This window comes from Tursiops truncatus, chromosome 11 (genome assembly GCF_011762595.2).
Source record: "Tursiops truncatus isolate mTurTru1 chromosome 11, mTurTru1.mat.Y, whole genome shotgun sequence".
Taxonomy (NCBI): domain Eukaryota; kingdom Metazoa; phylum Chordata; class Mammalia; order Artiodactyla; family Delphinidae; genus Tursiops; species Tursiops truncatus.
In genome coordinates, this window is record NC_047044.1 from 75,819,282 (window position 1) to 75,846,725 (window position 27,444).

General features: G+C 39.8%; 1 protein-coding gene and 1 non-coding gene across 9 annotated transcripts in view; both read right to left on the reverse strand.

The window, feature by feature from the left end:
• Window positions 1-17,281, reverse strand: part of DNM1L (dynamin 1 like) — a 61,411-nt gene extending 44,130 nt beyond the window's left edge. For 4 of the 8 annotated variants that reach the window (XM_019935413.3, XM_019935403.3, XM_019935422.3 and 1 more), the window contains exon 1: window positions 17,111-17,280. In XM_019935413.3, coding sequence (XP_019790972.1) covers window positions 17,111-17,212 — 102 coding nt within the window. In that variant the 5' untranslated portion in view covers window positions 17,213-17,280. Of the gene's footprint in view, window positions 1-17,110 lie in introns of all 8 variants that reach the window. The other 4 variants (XM_019935395.3, XM_019935389.3, XM_019935435.3 and 1 more) reach the window with 2 other exon arrangements.
• Window positions 17,282-26,663: 9,382 nt separating this feature from the next.
• On the reverse strand, window positions 26,664-26,770 carry LOC117314405 (U6 spliceosomal RNA). The gene has a single exon (XR_004529150.1). It is a non-coding gene; the product is annotated as a U6 spliceosomal RNA (small nuclear RNA).
• Between the last annotated feature and the right edge of the window lie 674 nt (window positions 26,771-27,444).

Sequence of the window (27,444 nt, forward strand, 5' to 3'; positions counted from 1 at the left end):
CAACTATGAAAGGATTTTGGCTCTCTTAGCTCTCACCATCAAGTCTCTCATCTCTAATAAATTTCATAACATACGGTTTTGATTTGTCTTTTAATAGAATTCCTCAAGTTGTTTTTCTATTTCATAAATTAGGTTTTCAACAATGTTAGTGTGACTGTTGTTCCCCATCACCCCCATCCACTATGCCGTTTTGTTCTTTCTTCTTAAATATGACAATACAAAGTATAGGTATAAACAAAAAATACTTTTTAAATTTCTCTCCTAAATCCTGTATTAACCTCATTTTGTTACTGTGATTATCTACCTTAGTCTCCTTTATGGCTACTAATTTTCAGTTAGTTGTACGTTTTTATGTATCTACATATAGGTTTTTTTTGAAGACGTGTTATTGTGTACTGAACTGCGTCTCTCCAAAACTCATATGTTGAAGCTCTAACCCCCTTAAAAGGTGTACCTCATACCCCAATATGTGACCATATTTGGATACAACCTTCAAATAGGTGATTAAGTTAAAACAAGGTGATTAGGGTGGGCCCTAATCCAATCTGACTGGTGTCCTTACTAAAAAAGAAAATTTGGGGACAACAGAGAGACATTAGGGATGTGACACACAGATGAAAGAGCATGTGAGGACACAGAGAGAAGGCAGCCATCTGCAAGCCAAGGAGAGAGGCCTCAAAAGAAATCAAACCTTCCTACATCTTGATATTGGACTTCTAGTCTCCAGAACTGTAAGGAAATAAATTTCTGTTGCTTCTGTGCACATGTTGTTTATGTGCCACCCAGTCTTGTGTGGTATTTTGTTATGGCAGCCCTAGCAAACTAACAAACATGGGTTACAAACTCAACTGCCCCCACAAACAAAGCAGATAACCTGAATGGGTAAATCAACTCAGACTTCAGTCAAAATGACATCAGATTGTATTCTTCTGACATTCTGTTTGCGTATTAAAAATATAAGATCTCACATCTCACAAAATAAAAGACTGTCTCTCAGGAATAGTAAAAATATAAGAACATTTCCCAGGTAGTCTTTAACTTTCCCCTTTTTATAGAAACATGAAAACATGTTAACATTTCATTGCTGTCTTCAAACTATAAAAAAGAGCAACACATATATTATGATAAGGAAGGAAGGCTAACTAAATACAGCCTGACCCATCTAAAGCAGGCATTTTTCAAATCCATTGTAAATGTGGGTGTAGTGTTATCAGATTTTCTGATTTTTTTAAAGGAAAAACCAGAAACCTGGCCCTTTCCATTAAATCCACCAATTTTTAAACACTGGCAACTCTTTTTTTTTTTAAACATATTGTGTGTATCAGTTCCAGTTCAAGATGGCAACATAGGAGGATCCTGAACTCACCTCCTACCATGGACACACAGAATTTACAGCTAGAAATGGAACAATTCCCTCTGAAAGAAACTAAAAAATTAGCTGAGCAACTCCTACATATCAGGCAAATGACAAAAACCCATATCGAAACAGGCTGGAGACACAATCTCACCATAAACCTCACCCCAAATGTAGTGACCCACAATTACGAGGGAACTCACAACACCTACAAGACTTGGAGAGGTGGCTGTTTATTCTAATGCATACAAACCAACACAGAGAGTCAAGGAAAATAAAGAAACAGAGGAATCCATTCCAAACAAAAGAACAAGGTAAAACTTCAGGAAAAAACCTTAATGAAATGGAGATAATATATCTGATAAAGTTCAAATTAACAGTCATAAAAATGCTAAACAAGCTCAAAAAAATGAGTGAACAAAGAGAGACTTTCAACAGAAAGAAAATACAAGAAAGTACCAAACAGAGGTTCAACAGCAGACTACATGAAGCAAAGGATCAGTGAACTTGAAGAGAGGGCACTGGAACTCATCTAATCAGCAGTAAAAAGACAGTTCAAGGGACTTATAGGACAACATCAAGTGGACCAACATTCACATTATAGGAGTTTCAGAAGAAGAAAAAGAGAAAGGGGTAGAAAACTTATTTGAAGAAATAACAGCTAAAAATGTCCCTAACCCAGGGAAAATAACATTCAGATCCAGGAAGTTCAGAGAGTTCCAAAAAAGATGAACCCAAAGAGACCCACACCATTTATAATTAAAATGTCAAAAGTTAAAGACAAGGAGAGAACTTTAAAAGCAACAGCAGAAAAACAACTTGTTATGTATAAGGAAAATCCCCCCTAAAATCATCAGCAATCAGCAGATTTTTGGATAGAAACATTGCAGTCCAGAAGGGAATGAGTGGCATGACATATTCAAAGTGCTGAAAGAAAAAAAACTGCCAACCAAGAAATCTCTACCCAGAAAAGTTTTCCTTCACTATGGAAGGAGACATAAGAGTTTTCCAGACAAGCAAAAGCTGAAGGAGTTCATCACCACTAGACTGGCCTTACAGGAAATGTTAAAGGGATTCCTTTAAGCTGAAACGAAAGAGAGCTAATTAGTAACAGGGAAACATTAAACTATAAATTTCACTAGTAAAGATAAATATGTAGGGCTTCTCTGGTGGCGCAGTGGTTAAGAATCTGCCTGCCAACGCAGGGGACACAGGTTTGAGCCCTGGTCTGGGAAGATCCCACATGCCGTGGAGAAACTGGGCCCGTAAGCCACAATTACTGAGCCTGCACGTCTGGAGCCTGTGCTCCTCAACAAGAGAGGCCGCGATAGTGAGAGGCCCGCGCACCGCGATGAAGAGTGGCCCCCACTTGCCACAACTAGAGAAAGCCCTCGCATAAAAACAAAGACCCAATAAAGCCAAAAGTAAATAAATAAATAAATACATAAATAAGATAAATATTTAGTAAAATTCAGGATAATATAACATAAAGATGGTAGGTTAATCACTTATAAATCTAGTATGAAGAGTAAAAGACAAAAGTAGTCAAAATAATTATAACTGCAGTACTTATTAATAGATGCATAAGATTAGAAAGATGTAAAAAAAAAAGATTAGAAAGATGTAAGTTATAACATCAAAAACAAAATGTGCAAGGTAGGGGAGTAAAATGTAGAGCTTTAGAATGCACTGTACTGATGTTATCAACTTAAAATAGACTGTTATAAATAAAGGCTGGTTTAAGTAAGCCTCATGGTAACCACAAACCAAAAACCTATAGTAGAAATGTAAAAGATAAAGAAAAGGAATCTAAAAATATCACTACAGAAAATCATCAAATCACAAAGAAAAAGAATGAGAAGAAAAAAACAAAGGAATTACAAAACAGCCAGAAAAAAATTAACAAAGTGGCAATAAGCATTTACATACCTATCAAAAATTACTGCAACTGTAAATGGGCTAAATTCTCTAAATAAAAGATACAGAGTACCCTGAAAGGATTAAAAAAAAAAAATACAAGAGCCATCTCTACACAGCCTACAAGAGACTCACTTCAGATGTAAGGAAACACACACACTGAAAGTGAAAGGATGGAAAAAGATATTCCCATTCAAATGGAAACCAAAGAAACCTGGGGTGGCCATACTTACATCAGACAAAATAGACTTTAAAACAAAGACTCCATTAAGAGAAAAAAAGGAATTATGTAATGAAAAAGGGGTCAATCTAACAAGAGGATATAACATTTGCAAATATTTGTGCACGCAATATAGGAGCACAAAATATATAAAGCAAATATTAATAGGCATGTAAGGAGAAGTACACAGCAATACAATAAGAGTAGGGGATCTTCATAGATCATACAGATAGAAAATCAATCAACATTGGCCTTAAATGACATGTTAGACCAGATGGACTTTACATATACAGAACATTCCACCCAAAAGCAACAGAGTACTCATTCTTCTCAAGCACAAATGGAACATTCTTCAGGATACATCACACGTTAGGCCACAGGACAAGGCTTAATAAATTTAAGAAGACTGAAATCGTATAAAGCACCTTTTCCAACCATCATGGTATGAAATTAGAAATCAATCTTAAGAAGAAAACTGGAAAATTCACGGGACTAAACAATATGCTACTGAACAACCAATGGATGAAAGAAGAAGTCAAAACAGATATCAAAAAATATCTTGAGACAAATAAAAATAGAAAAACCACATACCAGAACTTATGGAATGCAGCAAAAGTAGTTTTTAGAGGGAAGTTCACAGCAATAAATGTCTACATGTAGAAACAAGAAAGATCTCAAATAAAGAAACTAACTTTAGGTCTTCCCTGGTGGCACAGTGGTTGGGAATCTGCCTGCCAATGCAGGGGACACAGGTTCGTGCCCCAGTCCAGGAGGATCCCGTGTGCTGCAGAGCGGCTGGGCCCATGAGTCATGGCCGCTGAGCCTGCGCGTCCAAAGCCTGTGCTCTGCAGCAGGAGAGGCCACAGCAGTGAGAGGCCTGCGTACCGCAAAAAAAAAAAAAAGAAAAGAAAAAGAAACTAACTTTACACCTCCAGGAACTATTAAAAAACAAACAAAGCAAGCCCAAAGTTAGTAGTAAAGGAAGGATATATCAAAGATCAGATCAGATAATAATGAGATAGAGACTTAAAAAAAAAAAAAACAATTAGAAAAGATCACTGAAACTAAGAGCTGGTTCTTTTTTTTTTCCCGGTATGTGGGCCTCTCACTGTTGTGGCCTCTCCCATTGCTCCAGACGCGCAGGCTCAGCGGCCATGGCTCACTGGCCCAGTCCCTCTGCGGCACGTGGGATCCTCCCAGACCGGGGCACAAACTCGTGTCCCCTGCATCGGCAGGCGGACTCTCAACCACTGCACCACCAGGGAAGCCCAAGAGCTGGTTCTTTAAAATGATAACATGGACATACATTTAGCTAGACTCACCAAGGAAAACAGAGGACTCAAATAAGTAAAATGAGAAATGAAAGAGAGATTACAATGGATACCACAAAAATAGAAAAGATCATGAGAAACTAGCATGAAAAATTATACACCAAAAAGTTGGACAAAATAGACAAATTCCTATCATACAACCTACCAAGGCTGATTCATGAAGAAAAAGAAAATCTAAACATACCAATTACTGGCAAGGAGACTGAATCAGTAATTAAAACCACCCAACAAACAAAAGTCTAGGAGCAGACAACTTCACCAGTGAATCCAAACAGTCAAAGAAGAATTAACACCACTCCTTCCCAAACTCTTCCAAAAAAGAAAAGGAGGGAACAATTCCAAACTCATTTTACAAGGCCAGCATTACCCTGATACCAAAACCAGACAAGGACACTACAAGAAAAGAAAATTACAGGCCGATATCCCTCACGAACATAGATGCAAAAATTCTCAACAAAATTATAGCAAACTGAATTCAACAATACATTAAAAGGATCACACACCATGATCGAGTGGGATTTATTCCAGGGATGCAAGGATAACTCAACATCTGCAAATGAATGTCATATACCACATTAACAAAATGAAGGGGACTTCCCTGGCGGCGCAGTGAAGAATCCACCTGCCAATGCAGGGGACACAGGTTCGATCCCTTGTCCGGGAAGATACCACATGCCATGGAGCAACTAAGCCTGTGCACCACAACTACTGAGCCTGTGCTCTTAGAGCCCGTGAGCCACAACTACTGAGCCCACATGCCACAACAACTGAAGCCCGTGTGCCTAGAGACTGTGCTCGTCAACAAGAAAAGCCACTGCAATGAGAAGCCCATGTACCTCAATGAAGAGTAGCCCCCACTCGCCTCAACTAGAGAAAGCCCACATGCAGCAGTGAAGACCCAACACAGCCAAAAAAAACAAACAAGCAAAATGAAGGATAGAAATCAGATGATTGGGCTTCCCTGGGGGCGCAGTGGTTGAGAGTCCACCTGCCAATTCAGGGGACACAGGTTTGTGCCCCGGTGCAGGAAGATCCCACATGCTGTAGAGCAGCTGGGCCCGTGAGTCATGGCCACTGAGCCTGCACATCCGGAGCCTGTGCTCCGCAACGGGAGAGGCCGCAACAGTGAGAGGCCCGCGTACCGCAAAAAAAAAAAAAAAAAAATCAGATGATTATCTTAATAGATGCAGGAAATTCATTTGACAAAATTCAACATCCATTCATGATTTAAAAAAAAACTCTCAACAAAGTGAGTAAAAGAGGGAACATACCTCAACATGATAAAGGCCACATATGACAAGCCCACAACTACTCAATGGTGAAAAGCTGAAAGCTTTTCCTCTAAGATTAGAAAAAAACAAGGGCACCCAGTCCTGCCACTTCTATTCAACATAATATTGGAAGTTCTAGCCAGAGCATTAGGTAAGAAAAAGAAAAGGCATCTAAGTCAGAAAGGAAAAGTAAAACTGCTACTTTTGTCGATGACATGATATTATATGTAGAAAACCCTAAAGACTCCACAAAATGTTAGAACTAATCAACGAATTTAGTAAAGTTGTAGGATACAAAATCAATATGCAAAAGTAGGTTGTGTTTCTATACTGTAATAACAAACTATCAGAAAGAGAAATTAAGAAAATGATCCCATTTAGATTGCATCAAAAGAATAAAATACCTAAGAATAAATTTAACCAAGAAGGTTAACCAAGACCTGTACACTGACAACTATAGAATACTAATGAAAGAAATTGAAGACACAAATAAATGGAAAGATATTCTGTGCTCATGGATTGAAAGAATCAAGATTGTTAGGGCTTCCCTGGTGGCGCAGTGGTTGAGAGTCCGCCTGCCGATGCAGTGGACACGGGTTTGTGCCCCGGTCTGGGAGGATCCCACATGTCGTGGAGCAGCTGGGCCCGTGAGCCATGGCCGCTGAGCCTGCGTGTCCGGAGCCTACGCTCCACAATGGGAGAGGCCACAACAGTGAGAGGCCCGCGTACCACAAAAAAAAAAAAAAGATTGTTAAAATGTCCATATTAACCAAAGCAATCTACAAATTCAGTACAATTCCTATCAAAATTCCAATGGCATTTTTCAAAGAAACAGAGCAAATAATCCTAAAATTTGTATGGAACCACATAAATATATAAATAAATAGCCAAAGCAATCATGAGAATGAAGAACAAAGCTAGAGGCATCATGCTTCCTGATTTCAAACTGTTAAAAAGCTATAATAATCTGGGAGTTCCCTGGTGGCCTAGTGGTTCGGATTCTGGGCTTTCACTGCCATGGCCCAGGTTCAATCCCTGGTCAGGGAATTGAGATCCCACAAGCCACATGGCGCGGCCAAGAAAAAAAAAGCTAATAGTATGGCAATGGCATAAAAACAGACACATAAACCAATGGAACAGAGAGCTCAGAAATAAACCTACACATATACGGACAATTAATTTACAACAAAGGGGTCAAGAATATAAAATGGGGAAAGGACAGTCTCTTCAATAAATGGTGTTGGGAAACTGGACAGCCCACATGCAAAAGCATGACCTAGACCACTATCTTACACTATACCAAAAAAAAAAAAAAAAAAAAAAGTCAGCTGAAAATGCGTTAAAAACTTGAATATAAGCCCCGAAAATATAAAACTCCTAGAAGAAAAAAACATACGTTGTAAGCTCCTTGACATTAGTTTGGGTGATGATTTTTTGAATTTGACACCAAATCAAAGCCAACTAAAGTAAAAATAAACAAGGGGGAGTACATCAAACTAAAAAGCTTCTGCACTGCAAAGAAAACCATCAACAAAGTGAAAAAGCAACCCATGGAGTGGGAAAAAATATTTTCAAACCACTTATCCAATATGGGGCTAACATACAAAATATACAAAGAACTCACACAACTAAAGAGCAAAAAACAAAAAACAACACACATACAAATAACCGGATTTAAAAATGAAATTAAGGGAATTCCCTGGTAGTCCAGTGGTTAGAACTCCCGGCTTTCACTGCCGAGGGCCCAGGTTTGATCCCTGGTCAGGGAACTTAAGATCCCACAAGCTACACAGCCAAAATAAATAAATAAATAAAAATTAAAATAAAAATGAACTTAGGACCCAAGTAGCCATTTTCCCAAAGAAGACATACAAATGGCCAACAGGTGCATGAAAAGACGCTCAACATCACTAATCACCCGGGAAATGCAAATCAAGGCCACAATGAGATATCACCTCACACCTGTTATAATGGCTATTACTAAAAAGACAAGAAATAAGTGTTGCTGAGGATGTGGAGGAAAGGAAACCCTCATACACTTTTGGTGGGAATGTATATTGGTGCAGCCACTATAAAAAACAGTATGGAGGTTCCTCTAAAAATTAAAAATAGAGCTACCATATAATCCAGCAATTCCACCTCTGGGTATTTATTTGAAGGATACAAAAACACTAAATTGAAAAGATATATGCATCCCTATGTTCGTTCCAGCATTATTTCAAAAAGCCAAGAAATGGAAATAACCTAAAAGTTCACCAGTGGATGAATAAAGTAAATGTGGTGTGTATATCACACACACACACACACACACACACAGGAATATCATTCAGCCATAAAAAAAGAAGGAAATCCTGCTATTTACAACAACATAAATGGACCTTGCTAAGTAAAATAAGTCAGAGAAAAGCAAATACCACATGATCTCATTTATATGTGGAATCTAAAACAAAAACAAAACAAACAGCAAAAAAAACAAACTTATAAATACAGAGAACAGACTGGTGGTTGCCAGAGGTGGGGGGTGGGTGAAATGGGTAAAAGTGGCCAAAAGGTACAATCTTCCAATTATAAAGTAAGTCCTGGGGATGTAATGTATAGCATAGTGACTGGAGATAATAATACTGTGGTGTATATTTTAAAGTTACTAAGAGAGTAAATCTTAATAGTTCTCATCATAAGAAAAAGAACTTTGGGACTTCCCTGGTGGTCCAGGGGTAAAGAATCCACCTTCCAACGCAGGGGATGCGGGTTTGATCCCTGGTCAGGGAACTAAGATCCCACATTCCACAGGTCAACTAAGCCCACACGCCACAACTACCGAGCTCACACATCTCAGCTAGAGAGCCTGTGTGCCACAAACTACAGAGCTCACACACTATGGAACCCACGCACCACAACTATACAGCCCTTGTGCCCTAAAGCCTGTGCACCACAACTAGAGAGAGAAAACCCGCACGCCACAACTAGAGAGAAGCCCACGCACTGCAACCAAAAAAATATTAAAATAAAAGAATTGTAACTATGTGTGGTGATGGACTACTAGACTTATTGGTACTCTAGACTTATTGGCATTCTAGAGTTATTGTGGTGATTGTTTCCCAATGTTTAGACTTGTCAATCGTTATGTTATACAACTGAAACTAACATAATGTCAATTATATCACAAGTCTTTAAAAATTTTATGTGTCAACACACATCGACCAAACAAAACATGTCTGTGCACTCCCAATTTTCACCTCAGTATTCTAAATGGCCATAGGTTTCTTCAACAATTGTTTAGATCAGTGCTTGTTTCTCCCTGGTGATTTAAACACTCCATGTCTGCACTCTTTCCAGGAAGGTGAGTGGCTACAGCAGTTCCAAAGTGGCAAAAGTCACAGCCAGCATGCTCTGAAAATAGGACTCTCTTGGCACTGCAACGTCTTCTGCTTTTTTCATCTCTACATACTCCCCAAATCAATTCAATATCCTGTATATTTAGGGGCTAAAAGTTTGTGTGTATGCTTTCAGTGTCATCTTTTAGTTTCTTCCAAATTGCACTGTACTGAGATTTATAGTGTTTTGAATTTATATTTTGAGATGGAGCCTTAATGTTTTGTCATATTTTTAGTTCTTTGTGATACCTAACATCAACTGGGAGCAGGGAGTTGTATTCTTTTGATGCAATTGAAAATGGGATCATTGTAAATATTCATGGATGCCACATTAACCAAGGCTGATTCAGTTTTTCACTTCTAAATTTTTACTTTTCATTGTATAAAGCAGACCTCTCAATTATTTATTTGATATTAATATAACAGATAAATATGTACATTTCCTAATTTTTTAACTTTTTATTTTGAAGTAGTTTTAGATTTACGGTTTCTTTAATATTTGTCTTTTTTTAAATTTATTTAATTTATTTATTTTTGGCTGCTTTGGGTCTTTGCTGCTGCACATGGGTTTTCTCTAGTTGCGGCGAGCAGGGGCTACTCTTCGTGTGGTGCGTGGGCTTCTCACTGTGGTGGCTTCTCTTATTGTGGAGCACAGGCTCTAGGCACATGGGCTCAGTAGTTGTGGCACGCGAGCTCTAGAGCGCAGGCTCAGTAGTTGTGGTGCACAGGCTTAGCTGCTCCGTGGCATGTGGGATCTTCCCAGACCAGAGATCGTACCCATGTCCCCTGTATATTAAGGGGCTAAAAATTTGTGTGTATTGGCAGGCGGATTCTTAACCACTGTGCCACCAGGAAGTCCCTGTCTTATTTATTTTAAATAAAATATTTCTGAGTATCCTTAGAAATATTAACTTAATGGTATTTTAAATAAATAAACTAACAAGTTTTTACTGCAGAGCTCAAACACTCCACCTATTGGCAAAATATAAATCTAAAATTTAAACCACTTCAATTATCCAGGATCGAAACTTGCTAAAATGCTAGAGACCTAACAGTCCTTAGGGAGGAATTTTTTTCTTGGTTATAAAATACAGGCCCAGTTCTATCTGGAACATAAATTAAAAGAGTGAGATCTGGATAACTGAAAAGCAAAAGTAATATCCATAAAAATTCCCACTTTTTCCATAAAAGCAGGAAAACATGGGGAAAGTGACATGAATCTACATATTAAAGAACTCAACTCCACCATGCAGGATAAACACAAAGAGATCCACATGGAGACAAATAATAATCAAACTGTTAAAAGACAAACACAAACACTGAAAGCAGCAAGGGAGAAGCAGAGAATCAATTCAAATACAAGAGATCCTCAATAAGACCAATAATAACACAATAGATTTCTCACCAGAAATCTTGGAAGCCAGAGGCAATAGCATGACTTAAAGATCAGAAAGAAAAAAACCTATCAACCTAGAATTCTAGATCTGATTTAATATTTAGATGGCAATACTCCCCAAAGCAATGTACAGATTCAATACAATCCCTACCAAAATCCCAACAACCTCATTTGCAGAAATGGAAATACCAATTCTAAAACTGCTATGGAATGAATGGCAGGGGACTCCTAACTGCAAAAACAATCTTGAAAAAAAAGAACAAAGTTGGGAGACTCATACTTTCTGGTTTCAAAATATACTACAAAGCTACAATAATCAAAACTATGTGTGGTACTGGCATAATAACAGACCTATAGACCAATGGAAAATAACTGAGAGTCCAGAAATAAACCTATACATCTATAGTCAACTGATTTTCAACAATAGAGCCAAGACCATTCAATGGGGGAAAGAATAGTCTCCAACAAATAGTCCTGGATCAACTGCACAGGCAGTTGTAAAAGAATGAAGGTGAACCCCTACTTCACACCAAAGACAAAAATTTACTCAAAATGGATCAAAACCCTAAATGTAAGAGCTGAAACTAGAAGAAAACACAAAATAATAATAAATTTTCATGACCTTGGATTTGATAATGTGTTAGATATGATACTAAAATCACAAGCAACAAAAAAAAAAATAGATAAATTGGACTTTATCAAAATTTAAAACTTTTGTGCATCAAAGGACATGATCATGAAAGTAAAAAGACAACCTACAGAATGGGAGAAAATATGTGCAAATCATATACTGATAATGGTCTGGTATCCAAAATATATAAAAAACTCTTACAACTCAACAATTAGAAGACAAATAACCCCAACAAGCACCTAAAAAGGTATTCACATCATTAGTCATTAGGGAAATACAAATCAAAATCATAATGAGATACCACTTCACACTCTCATCAGGATAGCTATAATAAAAGACACAATGACAAGTTTTGACAAGGATATAAAGAACTGGAGCCCTAGTATGTTGCTGGGGGAATGTAAAATGGTACAGCCACTGTGAAAAAGTTTGGTGGTTCCTCAAAAAGTTAAGCATAGAATTACCATATGACCCAGCATTTTACTTGTAGGTATATACCCGAAAGAACTGAAAAGAGGTATTCAAATACTTGTACACAAATATTCACAGCAGCACTACTCACAACAACCAAAATATAGAAACAATCCAAATATCCATCAATAGATGAATGATAAAACATGGTATGTATATACAATAGAATATTAATCAGCAATTAAAAGGAAGTACTGATACATGCTACAATATGAATGAACCATGTTATACTAAGTGAAAGAAGTCAAACATAAATGGCCACATACTGTATGATTCTGTTTCTGTAAAATATTCAGAATAGGTAAATCTATAAAGAAGGAAAGAAGATTGGTGGTTGCCAGGGACTGGGGGGGAAAGGAGAATTACAAAATGACTGCTTAATGGATACAGAGTTTTCTTTTGGGGTGATGAAAATGTTTTGGACCTAGAAAGAGGTGGTGGTTGCACAACATTATGAATGTACTAAATGCCACGGAATTGTACCCTTTAAAATGACTAATTTTTATGTTATATCAGTTTCACTTCAATGCTTTAAAAAAAATTTTTTTTAAGTAAGAAGCACATGATCTACACAGAGAAAACTAGTAAAAAAGAAAAGGAAAGGGAAAAACATAAGTTTATTTAAGAGTACTCACAAGAAAACACTGAAGGAATGAAACTAAGATCAATATTTGGCACCAAATTGCTAAACTTAATGAAGCCATCACCTCTACAAACACAAGACAAATGTAGGCATATCAGGCAGGACAGAGCAAGATTTCAGAAGGAGCTAATAAAATGTAGATAACAGTGCTGCAGAATGCAGGAGGAGGGGATGGGGGGGGCTTTTTTTTAAATAAAGAATTCCAGAATAATTTAGCACTTTCTAAAAAAGACAATAACAAGAGTTGGTGAGGGTGTATAGAAACTGAAACCCTCATATACCAGATAAAGGTTTGTAAAATGGTGCAGCCACTGTGGAAAAGTGTGCAGTTCTTTAAAAAGTTAAATAAGAGTTACCAAATGAACCAGCAATTCTACTCCTAGGTACAGATGACCCCTGAACAGCACAGGTGGTTAGAGGCACTGACTCCAGGGTGGTCAAAAATCTGCATATAATTATACAGTTGGCCCTCTGGAGCCACAGTTCCACATCCACAGATTCAACCAACCACAGATCATGTAGTAGTGCAGTATTCATTGAAAACAATCTTCATAAGTTGGTAGTACTGTAGTATCTGCATGTAAAAAAAAATCTGCATGTAAGTGGACCTGCGCAGTTCAAACCTATGTTGCTCAAGTGTCAACTATACATATCCAAGAGAATTGAAAACATATGTTCACACAAAAACTTGTTAATGAATGTTCATGACAGCATCATTCAATATAGCTAAAAAGTGGAAATAACCCAAATGTCCATCAACTAATGAATGGATAAACAAACTGTGGCATATCTATACAAGGGAATATTATTCATCCATAAAAAGTAATAAAGTATTAATACATGCCACAACATGGATGATCCTAAAAAACAGAGCAAAAGTAGCCAGACACAAAAGGCCACATATTGTATGATTCCATTTATATGAAATGTCCAGAATAGGCAAATCCATAGAGACAGAAATCAGTGGTTGCCAGGCGAGAGGAGCGGTGGCGGGGGGGCATAAAATGGGGAGTGACTTCTAATGGATACAGAGTTTCTTTCTGGGGTAATGAAAACGCTCTGGAATAAGATAGTGGCAATGGTTGCATAACCTTGTGAATATACTAAAAACCACTGAATTGAACATTTTATAATGTTAGGGTTTATGTTATATGAATTATATTTTAATTTTTTAAATGTTAAATTTGAACAGTTGGTTTGCAGATTGGTCATTTAAAATCCAAGATTCCTTTTCCTTCCGTATTTGTCTGAATTACTGAAAGTAGAGTGCTGAAATTACCAAAATAAAAGGCAAAGTGAAAAGCACAGGGCTTCCCTGGTGGCGCAGTGGTTAAGAATCCGCCTGCCAATGCAGGGGACACAGGTTCGAGCCCTAGTCTGGGAAGATCCCACATGCCATGGAGCAACTAAGCCCGTGTGCCACAACTACTGAGGCTGAGCTCTAGAGCCCGCAAGCCACAACTACTGAGCCCGCACGCCTAGAGCCTGTGCTCTGCAACAAGAGAAGCCACCGCAATGAGAAGCCCAAGCACCACAACGAAGAGTAGTCCCCACTTACCTCAAATAGAGAAAAGCCAGCGCACAGCAACAAAGACCCAGTGCAGCCAAAAATAAAATAAATAAACAAATTAAAAAAAAAAAGCACAATACTAGCAGCACTGAGCCAGAGTCTCAGGTTAATGTCATCTGTATTGAGATTCCTATATTAGGTTGTGGTTTGGATTACATACCTGGAGGGCTCCCCCTTCCAATTCTCAACTTAAGAAACAGTGATTAAATTTCCCAAGTTGAGTCACAAATGTCATTGAAATCTTATCTCCTTCTCCACCTGCAAAGTACACCAAGGTCTAAAAGTATCAACCTTCTCTCTCCCCATTTTCTGTTCTTTCCACACAGAGGATCTTGGCTAGAGAAAAAGGAAAGCAATTTATTCAGCTAAATCATAAAAACTGTGAATGATCGACAGCTGTAAACATCTCTCTCCTCAACTACTCCAACTCTCTGGGCCCCAAAACAGTATTACTTGGGCAATTTAAGAAATCAAAGTTTAAAATATTTAGGGGTCAGCAAAGGTTGCCTGGAAGTTGATACTTTGGAGCAAGAATGCCACCAAAACCAACCTACTACTTAACAGCAGTATGCCCTTAGACTAGGCTTCCCTGCTTTTTCCAGTTTCATGCGCTATAAAATCAAAGACTCACTAATATACTATATACATCTATGAACCATCTGCATCAGAATTGGCTATGGTGCCTGGAGCACCCCAGACTTATAAAATCAAAATCTTTGCAGATGGGGTCCAGGAAACTTATTTTCAAAGTCATTCTTATATACACCCAAGTTTGAGAATCACTGTTATAAAAAGTTCCCAAAAATGCGACCTGTAGCTATTTAAAGTACAGGTAAAGCGTAAGACAGAGACATGATCACTGCCACTGAGAAATTTACCAGTTGAACTACGTACAGAACATTTACTACATCTGGAACTCACTCACTGTACACTACTCCATTAAATATGAATGTGAGGTGCTGTATATATACATGTTACACAACATTAACTAGCCTAGATGACAAAGTAGTGGTGTACTTGTATTCAAATCAAGAAGAGGTTTTTTTCCAACATATTGAGGAAACTATGGGAGAAAAGACATTGCTTCTATTCTTATTTCTTCTGTACCTGAATAATAAAGGACTGAATTTCAGCTAATAAGGACACGAATGGAGATAACCCTCATTAAATCAAGTCTAAAAACTGAATATTTCCCTTCAGAGTAATTCCAAACATCAACATGCAAAAGTGGCATATAATTATCACTACTAGAATGGTTTTTGCTGGCATATGTTAATGGTTTTCACAATGGTGAAATCTTTACTTTTCTACCCTGTCCCCTCCCCAATTTTGCGAACAGGTGTACTCACTGAAATAAATTCTATTTCATGTAAGAAAAAACCTTCTTGATTTTAAACTATTTATACTGACACACTATAGCTCTGATTCTTTTACTGCTTCATGCTTAAAAAGCATTGAGACTCTCTTAAAAGTATATGGAAAGTTTCTGGTCTACAGCTAGGAAACACTTCCAAATTACTACCCAAGAAGATTTAATTTATATCATCTCTAATTTTATTTACAAAAACAGATCGGTTTTGATGATAAAAGCCCCAGTGTTTTAAAAATACTATCTAGTAACTCATTCAAAGTATTTATGGAGCATCTCCTACATACCCCAGACTGTTCCAAGAGCTAGGAATAGGAACACAACAGTAAACAAAATATACCAAAAAAGTATATTTCTCATAATTTATTATGTTGATGATCCAGAGTCTCTAGTCATTACAAATATTAAGGGAGGATTGGGCAGAATCTATACCAATCCCATGGCCAACAAAGGAAATGTGTTTCTGAAATAATTTCTATTGCTTTAACTATTGAAAAGTCCCTCCCGCCCACCTTAGGATATCTATGGTTTCCAAGGTTTCCAGTGTCTGGACATACTCTATTATACTTTTAACATTAAGTTCCCTCTCAAAATAGTTACACCCTACACATCAATTTTGTAGCAAGATGTAGCGATGAACCTCGTGGAAAGTGAGGAAACCGTCCCCTTTCCAACAAAAAACATCATTAAAAAAGGAAAGCACCTAAAATCAATATACTAAGTAATCTCTAAAATGCGTTTCTCTGAACTCTAGTAAAAAAAAGGCCTATGGTTGATTACTCTTCAACCAAGAAAAGCAGCAGGCAGAAAAAATGAAACTTATACTTCTCTGTCACTTCTAGAAATAACATTTATTTCTTCAATATTTCCGCATATAAAAATGTGTTATATATAAGAAATGCCAACATGAAAGGATCAGAGACCCTTGATGCCCAATTTAGATGGACGACAAAAACCACAGCCTACGCAGAAAAACTGGATACCCCTCCTAACACTCACAAACTCCAAGTACAAGTTGGTTTGGTTTTTTTTTTGTTTTTAACTGCTTCGGCGTTCTCGAAACCTGGATTACACTGCAGGAAAACACTCAGGTGCACACAGTAGCGGCCTTCTCGGCCCCGACTCCGCAGTTCCAAAACTGACTCCGCAGCCCCTGAGCAAGGCAACGAGGGAAACAAAACACCCCGCTGCCCTGAAACCAATCAAGAAGGGGCTACCCGCCCCGCAGTGCGGCCCCAAGTGCCCCGCGCGTCCCCCAGGCGCCCTTGGAAGCAGCGGCCCGCGAGCGAAGCCGCGCCCGGTCCCGACGGACTCCAGTTAGGCCCGCCCGCCCGTCCGTCCCGCCCCCGGGACCCGCCGGACCGCCGCGCCGGCTCCGCCCCTCGCCTCCGGGCCGGGCCCTGGACTCCAAGCCCCAGTGGAACGCAGCCCCGGGCGCCCAGGCGCAACAGCGCCCTCCTTCCACAGGCCGCGACGGCCAGTCCGGGAGCAAGCGCTGCCGCAGTCCCGTCCAGGCCCGCGCCCCGGGCTCTGGCCTGGGCGGAAGCCACCCTCGTCTCTCACCTGCGTTCCCACCACCACGATCTGAGGCAACTGGATGATGTCGGCGCCCACCGTGTTGAATACGTCCTGGAGCTTGTTGATTACAGGAATTAGCGCCTCCATAACTCGGAAAATACCGAACCCCCGCCCGGCCGGCCGCGGCAATGAATGGGGCCGCGGCCCAGAGCCCGCCTCCTTCCTCCTCTCCTCCGCCCTCTCCTCGGGAGCCAGCACCCATTGGACTCCGCCCCCCCCGCTACCTGCCCCCTCCCGACAGGCCATGCGCCAAGAGGGAGGTGTGGGGAAACAAAAGCTGCCGGGAGTTGTAGTTCTGACGCGGAGGACCTCTGGGACCTACAGCTTCCAGAAGGCTGCGCGGCGCGGGCGAGTGGCCTATGAGGAGAGAGGGGTTCTTGGGGCGAGGATGCTTCCTTGGCTCCTGTTTAAAGATTAGGGAGCGAAGCCCAGAGAGTCGGAAGGAAGAGGTACATTTATGCCTATCCTCGAGGCAAAACCAGTGTGAAAATTCCGGATATGTGTTAAGTATAACGGAGTCTCTTGGTATCCAGGACGTCATTTCCTGATAAGGACACTTTTTCAAGTAGGGTGGGTTAGAAAGGCTTAAAGAAGAGCTCCATAGCCTCAGACACCCTAGCCACGTACGAAAGGTCTGTAGGCTGATACTAAAAGATGTGAGGTGCTGTTTTGCAACAATGCAAAACCAGCTCAGGTTAGAACACGAGGGTTCTCCAGGATATTTGTTAAAAATGTGTTTAGAAAGAATCTGAAAGTGTCAGAGTTTTAGAGGGGAAAGGCTGGGCCCTCATTCTCTATATTCTATATAAGTCTTTATTCACTGTGACCTGATTCCTGGCAAAGTGGAGAGCTGATAACTGCCTTACTAGTTGTTTGCTAAGTGTGCTTACTGTTCTATTCCTAAATGTTTTTCTTTTTAGACAGATAGTATCTCTCCTCTACTGTGAACCTCCAAAGGTTTCCTCTCTCAAAATAAAAAAAGGTGACATCTGAGCAAAGATCCAAAGTAAGAGAGGAGAAAGACCCCTTCCCTACTTGATTTTTTTCCATAGTGTGTATCTCCATCTAACATGCTATATACTGAACTTGTTTACTCTCTCTCTCTTCTAGATTATCAGCTCCTAGATGCCAGGGATTTTTTGACTGTTTAATTCACTGATGCATCCCTAGCCCCTGGAAAGGGACAAACAAGATAGTCCCAACCTCAGTACCCTCTGAGCTTACAGTCTAACAGAGGATGACACCATTATAGACAAATGGATAAAGTGCTATGACTGGGTTTATTATGGAGTGCTTTTTCTAGTCTGAGAGGGGAGTGAAAGTTCAAGCAAGACTTCCTAGAAGTCACTAGATATAATCTCCTTGAGAGTGAGGACTACCTCCAGTAGTGGAAGTTGTGCCCCGCACAACTTCACTGGGTACCATTAACCTGCACAGCCATACACAGTGGCCCTGGGGAATATGCTTGATTTGTTCAACAGAACACATGATAGACACTCAATAAATACTTTTTTTTAAATTTATTTATTTTTGACTGTGTTGGGTCTTTGTTGCTGTGCACGGGCTTTCTCTAGTTGTGGTGAGCGGGGGCTACTCTTCATTGCAGTGTGCGGGCTTCTCATTGCGGTGGCTTCTCTTGTTGCGGAGCACGGGTTCTAGGTGTGCGGGCTTCAGTAGTTGTGGCACGTGGGCTCAGTAGTTGTGGCACATGGGCTTAGCTTCTCTGTGGCATGTGAGATCTTCCCGGACCAGGGATTGAATCTGTGTCCCCTGCATTGGCAGGTGGATTCCTAACCACTGAGCCACCAGGGGAGTCCCTCAATAAATACTTTTGAACAAATGATTTAAATGTCATCTAAGCTAAGACCTGAAGGTCCACTAGTGGTGTTTTGGCATCAGGTTTTATGAACATTTCATTCTCTCTAATTCTATTGTTTGTTTGTTTTAATTTCAGAGACAAAAATGAGACAAGAACTTCAGAACTCCAAAAACAGAAAGCAGACCAAAGAGATTTATTCCAAGTCCTTTTATTTTCTACCAAAGATAATATTATATAACAGTCAGATGTTACCCACTTTGTTTCTCAGCCCTCCATTGCTGGAACTTTTGTTCTCTTCTTTTTCTCTGAGCAGTCTATATTCCTTCCAAGAAGAAAAGGCAGACAAAAGGAGAGGGTGGGTTCACAGTGAAGCTCCATGGGCATAACCAGTAACTGCTTCATAGGGGCAAGGTGCCCTGGGGCAACAACGATGCAACTGCTTTTCCTTTATTTGTGGCACCAAAGGACATAGTCTTTTTTTAATTTGCTAATGGCAACGTTTAAAGAGCAAGCATACATATATTTCAAAAAGCGAAATGTCATGAATTTTGGATGGCATTATATATTTCCATTTAAATTATAAAATATCTGTTGGGATGGAACATAAAAAGCCTTGTATTAACATGCCTTAGGAACAATAGGGACTGCTTTTTAATTCTCTTTTTTTAGGAGAAGGAAGAATGATCAAATGGCCAGTGCTCAAAAGTCCTCCTGTCACCCCCACCATCACTTAGGTTAAGCAGGATTGTCCAGTACTTGTCTAGACTCTAGAGCATTGAGTTCATCACTCACAGAGGAAAGAAAAGTGTTTGAGGCTGCAGAAACAGGAAGCGGCGATGCCTTGAAGAAGAGTGTCTCTAATTTGATGACTTTTTTTAACATAAGGCAGGACACACTAAGTGCAATGTGTTTCATTGGAAGCAAACAAAGCAAACCTATTTGGATTTTCACATTTTAATTTCAGAACACTCTTGCTTGTGGGAAAGCCACTTAGCCAATTAGTAGGTCTTTCCTCATCTAAAGTAGAATAATGTGTTTTTGAGTGGGTTGCTATGAAATCACGTTAAGCTGTTATCAGATTCTGTCTCCAAAGTCTTTTTATTTGTTTGGTTGCACTGGGTCTTAGTTGTGGCACGCGGGCTCCTTAGTTGTGGTATGTGAACTCTTAGTTGCGGCATGCATGTGGGGTCTAGTTCCGTGACCAGGGATTGAACCTGAGTCCCCTCCATTGGGAGCACAGAGTCTTATCCACTGTGCCACCAGGGAAATCCCTCCAAAGGCTTTTTAAAAAATTCTTCTCCTTCAGCCATCCCTCCCTCACTTTAGGTTTATGATTTAGGAAAGACAGTTTAGTTTCAAGTCACAGAAATTTAACTCAAACTAACTAATTTAACTCAAAAAGAGGAATTAACTAACTTGTATAACCATAGTGCTGACGTGGCCTTGGCCTCAAAAAATAACTGGAACTAGGGGCTCAGTTAGCATCAGAACTCTCTACCTTTTATCTCTGCTTCTCTCTGCATCATCTACCTCATTATCTCAAACCCCTGTATTCTTGTGAATGAGGAGGGTGGGCAGTGGGTGAGGCTGTTGGGAGATCTCACTGAGCAAGCTTCCTCAGGGCAGATGAGGTTGAGGGAATCTGGGGAGGAACTGACACTAAGTTTCCACCCTATTTCCCTGGCATAGGAGTTTCCTATTGTTGTTTTAACAAATTACCACAAACTTCGTGGCTTAAAACAACAAAAATGTATTATCTTACATCTCTGTAGGTCAGAAGTCCAACATGGATCTCACTGGGCTAAAATCATAGTATCATCAGGGTTGCATTCCTCTCTGGAGCCTCTATGGAAGAGTCAATACCCTTGCCCTTTCCAGATTTCAGACCTCTCACATTCCTAGCTCTTGACCCCCTACCGACATCTTCAAAGCTAACAATGTCACATCTCTTTGACCCTGACCCTTCTTCTGGTCATCAAATGTCTCTCTAACCACAGCAAAGATAGGTTCTCTGCTTTTTAAGGACTCATGATTAGATTGTCCCACCTGGATAACCCAGGACAATCTCCCCATAGCAAGGTCTGTACCTTTAGTCCTATCTACAAATCCTATCTTTTGCCATGTAAAATTCACAGGTTCCAGGGATTAGGGCATGGACATGTCTGAGGGGCCATTATTCTGCCTGCCACACCACGTTAAGATGATTGGTCTAGGGATGGACCTGACCCAAATAGGGCCTTTGACCTGACCCAAAGAGGGCCTTCTCTGAGAATTTTTTAACTTGAGTTAGCCAGGTAATTTTCTCTCTCTCTGGTTATGGAACTGTAAGTATGTGAGTCACTGACTCCAGAGATCATTTTTCCTACCACTTGGTTTTAGAGAATAAAGTAGAATCCTCATTCAGCATAAAAAAATTCCCCAAATCCAACAATTGTTCCGTACTTCTAAATGTACATATATAGTACATAATCTTAGATTCTAATCTCCATAGTTAATCACTCCCTCTTTTCCTTGTTGCCCTTTTCACACGATATTATTAAACTATTATTTATTGAGTACTTGCTGTATGTGAGGCACTGTGCTAAGCATTTTATGATGTAGAAACTAAGGCTCAAGGGGTTTAAGTAAAGTAGTACGTTTACATAGCTAGTATGTGGCAGAGCTGGGATCAAAACAGGCTATTTGGCAAACTCTTAACCTATACACATATGTTTGTTCATTCATTCCCTCATTTATTCAACACATATTCATCAAGTACCATTAGGCCTATGGATCTTAGCCAGACACTCTATTTGCTAAAGGGAGGGGGTACTGTGGACATGACAGTAACATGCCTTTCCCCCTTAGCCAACACTGAGCTCACTGAAGGTAGTAGTGGTGTCTTATGTAGCTAGTTATCTCTACAACCTAGTCTGATGCTTGTTACATAGTACCACTCTAGTGGACTTGGAGTTTCCTTTTCTTTCACTTGGAAAAGCTGGAATAGCAAGGATTTAACCAGCTCTGAATAGGTACAATTGCAATTAGGATTTGCAGTCAAACCCAACAAAAACATAATGAAGCTGGCCTGGCATAGGACTCCTCATCATGATAGCTGCCAAGTTACTTTGCTAGGGAGCAAGCTGGCTTTGCTCTAACTTATAAAATCCCTAATGAGAGAGTTTATTTTGAATTAAATTAATAACTGGAAATTATTTTAATAGTTCTTGCAAAATATCATTCAAACTATTTTTTTTTTTTTTTTTTTTTTTTTGCGGTACGCGGGCCTCTCACTGCTGTGGCCTCTCCCGTCGCGGAGCACAGGCTCCGGACGCGCAGGCTCAGTGGCCATGGCTCACGGGCCCAGCCGCTCCGCGGCATGTGGGATCCTCCCGGACCGGGGCAAGAACCCGCGTCCCCTGCATCGGCAGGCGGACTCTCAACCACTGCGCCACCAGGGAACCCCCAAACTATTCTTAATAGCATAAGCATCCAATATCATTTTATGCCAACATTTTGATCATCAATCGTAGCAAAGCTGCCATCATTAGTGCCTTCAAATCATAGTGGAATGTGCAGATCTAATGTTAATATAAAATACACAACTCTGATGGGGAAGCCTCTTTGTCATATTTTGGAAACTGTCCATATTTTGCAAAGACAATAAGGTAAGCAGCTTTAATCAATTTGCGCTATTCCCCAGGCCTCAAGCTTAAGACAAACTTTGGCAACAAGTGCGGGGAAACTGTCGGCAGATGGCGGAGTCAGGTGGTTCAGAAGCCAGCAGTTGAATCTGGCAAGATACTGACAGCCCGTTAGAGGGCAGTGTGACAACACAATTAATAGTAAAGTCTTGTTTCTTCTTCCTATACTGTTTTCTTCCCTTTACTCCACACCCACACACCAGTGGAACTTAGCCCTTCCTTTAATCCTCCCACCCCCAAAACATGTGGCATATTTTACTAACTGTTTGAGATAATAGAGTGATTTTACATCACAGTAATGCCAACAACAAAATAGTACATGTTAGGCATCCCTGTTCTTAAATACTTCACCTACCCTGTCTCTGGGAATTTCTCATTAGCCTCTTTTACATGTGCACTTCAGGTTCCCAAAATGTTGTTTGGCATTCTTAGAAACTCTTCAAACCTCCTTTCTCCTCTGTTTTTCAGGATTCCTTTTCATCTCCCCTATACCAGCTCAGAGCCCACACTTTATGACGAAGAGAAATATAGCTTTTCAGCCCTTGGTTAGCTGCCTTTGCATATCCAAAGGCTCACTGGTACACTGTGGTATAAACAGAAGGGACACCTATTCAGGATTTCTTCCTTCAGCAGCCAGGCCTAGGAGAGACTTTGAACATCTCTCCTTTCTAATTCCCAACCAGTCCATCTAACCAGTAGTGGGCAGCATGAGTCATTTTGAGTTTTAAGAACCAGTTTTGGGGCTTCCCTGGTGGCACAGTTGTTGACAGTCCGCCTGCTGATGCAGGGGACACGGGTTCGTGCCCTGGTCTGGGAAGATCCCACATGCCGCGGAGTGGCTAGGCCTGTGAGCCGTGACCGCTGAGCCTGTGCGTCTGGAGCCTGTGCTCCGCAACGGGAGAGGCCACAACAGTGAGAGGCCCGCGTACCGCAAAAAACAACAACAACAACAAAAAAGAACCAGTTTTCTAGAAATGCTATACAGTTGTGATGGATGATAAGACTTACACATCAATGACACAGCAAAATTAGTGAATAAGGCAGCATATCATAAAGTACTAAGTATATTATATATAATATGTATAAAGGTTTATCCAACAGTTGACTTTTTGTTTCTTTCTGATGGCTTTTATTTATTCTCATTCCTCTTCAGTTACTGAATGTTTGACTAAATGGATAAATGTATGTATGAATGAATGAATGAATGAATGTTTTGCATATTAAATATACTTCATCTGGGCTAGTCAGGAACTACGAAGTGTTGTTTTAGACTTAGTATAACATGAGGGAAGAAGTTCTGAATTAATTATCCTCTTTAAGAAGCTGTGACCTTACTCCCAACTTCAATCTATGAAATAGGAATAGTAACATAACTACTAAGGATGTGACCTACTACCAAAACAAAAGTAAGTTTTTAAGCAGCATTAGCAGTACTAGTAAACTAATGCAAAGGTAGAAAATTATATACATCCAAATCCCTACAGCAGTCTTAAATGTGTGCCTCTGTTCACACCACTGGCAAAAACAAAAGCAAACAGAACAAAAATGAAAACAAAAGAATTAATTACTATATTAAATACTAAAGATAGAAAGGTGATCAAAACACATTCATTGGCATTCCTCAAAACTCCTCAAATCTATTCCCTTCTCATTCTTTCCTCTCAAGAAGAAAATCATCAAGTAACCAGAATTAATATGGAAGTCAGCACATAGGAGATGAACCTAGCCTGGGCTTCCTAGATTAAACGATGAGTAGGAGTTGACCCATCAAAAAGAAGGGAAAGAACTTCCAGACCAGGCAGAGGGAGCAGCCTGTGCAAAAGTGAAGAGAAAGGAAAGGACATGAGAGATTCTGGATGCTTTAAACAGTTTCGTGTGTCTAAGTATAGGGCATGAGGTCTGTGAAGAAATGGTGAGTGACAAGGCTAATAGCCGGTCAGACCGAGGTGAACTCTTAAGAGTGAGGAGCTAGAGATGTATCCTGAAGGTAATGAAGAAAATCAGAAGAGTGACCAAAGAGAGACATAATCTTATGAATTTTACAAAGATCACCCCCATCCCAGTGAGTTGGGATGAAGTAAGGGAGAACAGGAAACCACATAGGGAGTACTGCAGTAATTCAAGTCAGAGATGATCGTAATATATCCTAGGGTGGTAATGACGGAGATGGAGACACCTGAACAAATGTAGAATAGATGCACTTGTCCGGAGAACATAAAGAAGAAGAAAAACTACCAAGGGCAGAATGGGCAATAGTATTATTTAAGAGGAGACAGAAGAAGGATGTTAAAGAAATAAATCATAAAATAGTGACCAAAAAGATAAAAGGAAAAGTAAAAGAGAATAGCTTGTTCAAAATGTATTTCAACCTCTTTCTCGTGGGCTTTTTCTTTAATTTTTTTCTTTTGCTTCAGAAGCTAAAAACTAAAGGCTACATTTCCCAATATATTTGCAACAAAGTGCTCCAGATTAATTTTAGTTCCATAAAACAGATGTATTCACTCACGGCTTAAATTCTGAACTAAATTGTGAGAGGATGGAGTTACACAAGGCATCCATTTTGCTTGTGCAGATCCTGGGAAGCATGACGTGACTCTGGAGCTGATGGTTCTGATAATGCTTTCCTGATTCTCAGATACTGGCTGAAGTGAAGAGATCCTGAGAGCCAGCTCCTGATTGTGGTACATATATCAGTAACCCTAGGTGTCCCAATTGTTCTGGGAGTAATTCCTGGATGTCTAGACTAGAGCCTGTTTTTCCAGTCATTCTAACAGATTCTTAAGCGTCTAATTCCATGTATTAAGTCTCTTTCTGCATCAATTTGATAGATAAGTGTATTCATTCCCTAGGGCTGTTGTGGCAAAGTACCACAAACTGGTTGCTTTATGACAACAGAAATTTATTGTCTCACAGTTCTGGAAGCTAGAGTCCAAAATCAAGATGTCAGCAGGATTGGTCTCTTGTAAGGGTTGTGAGGGAGAATCTGTTCCATGCCTCTCCACTAGCTTTTAGCGACTCGAAGCATTTCTTGTTTTGTGGCAGCATAACTCCAATCTCTGCCTCCATCTTCACATGGCAATCTGCTCCCTGCATGTGTTCTCATCATCTCCCTTCTGTGCATGTCTGTCTCTTTGTCCAAATGTCCTCTTTTTATAAAAGCACCAGCCTTGGGCTTCTCTGGTTGCACAGTGGTTAAGAATCTGCCTGCCAATGCAGGGGACACGGGTTCAAGCCCTAGTCCAGGAAGATCCCACATGCCGTGGAGCAACTAAGCCTGTGCGCCACAACTACTGAGCCTGTGCTTTAGAGCCTGTGAGCCACAGCTACTGAGCCCACATGCCACAACTACTGAATCCTGCACACCTAGAGCCCGTGCTCCGCAACAAGAGAAGCCACTGCAATGAAAAGCCCGTGCACCACAAGGAAGAGTAGCCCCCACTCACTGCAACTAGAGAAAGCCCACGCGCAGCAACAAAGACCCAACGCAGCCAAAAATAAATAAATAAATAAATTTATTTTTTAAAAAGAAAAAGTACCAGTCTTATTGAATTAGGGCTCGCTCTAATGCCCTCATTTTAAGAGGAGACAGAAGAAGGATTTTAACTTGAAGGCATTTTTAACTTAACTACCTCTGTAAACATTCAATTTCCAAATAAAATTATTTTCTGAGGTACTGGTGGAATATCGTTCAATCCATAACAAGGAGTATGACAGAAATATTTGGTATTCTTTAAATGTTCATGTAGTTCTCATAGTTCCCAGCTTCCTTTGCAACTTGGTTGGGGTCACGTGACTAGTTCTGCAATAACTATGAGCAGAGGTGTTATGTATTTCTTCTGAGCTGGTATCCTGAACATGGAATTCTTGCCTCCAGAACTGTGAGAAAATAAATGTCTGTTGCTCAAGCCAACCAGTCTGTGGTATCTTGTTATAGCAGCTTGAGCTGGTTTCTGGTAAGACCCCTCTTTCTACCTTGCAGATAGCTGTCTTCTTCGTCGTCTTTTTGTGTGTGTGTTTAAGTGTTGATCTTGTTTTAAAAAATATGCAACGTTTCACAAATTTGTGTGTTATCCTTGTGCAGGGGCCAGGCTAATCTTCTCTGTATCATTCCAATTTTAGTATATGTACTGCCAAAGTGAGCACAATAGCTGTTTTCTCAGTGTGTTCTCACGTAGCCTTTCCTCTGTACACATGTGGAAAGAGAGAGCTCTCTGGTGTCCCTTCCTCTTCTTATAAGGATACCAGTCCTATCGGATAAGGGCCCCACAAGTATGACCATTTAACTTTAATCAACTCTTTATAGGCCCTATCTCCAATTACAGTCACACTGGGGGTTAGGGTTTCAATATATGAATTTAGAGGAGGCACAGTTCAGCCCATAACAATGTCATTAAATGAATGATATAAAATATAAAAAAGCTCACTGCAGAACGTACTCTCCAGATGAGTACCACAGTTAATAGCGTCTTTCTGTTCATACTTTTCACTGTCCAGATGCAAACATATAATATAAATTAGATCATACTATACATACAGTTCTATTTTTTCACTTAGAGTGAAAAAGTTCCTTTTATTATAGTTTTTCTTCACTTATTACTGTATTACAGATGTTTTCCATACCAGTGCATAAAAATATCAAAATATTCTTCCAAATGGCTGCATAGTAGTGTCTTATAAGGAATATTATAATTTATTTAACAGTTTTTCTCTTGGTAGATGATAGATCACTTAGAATTTTTTATTATGGACAATGTTGCAGAAAATATCCCTATACATTTGTGTATTCATAATTATGTTAACATTTCTGCAAAGTAGAC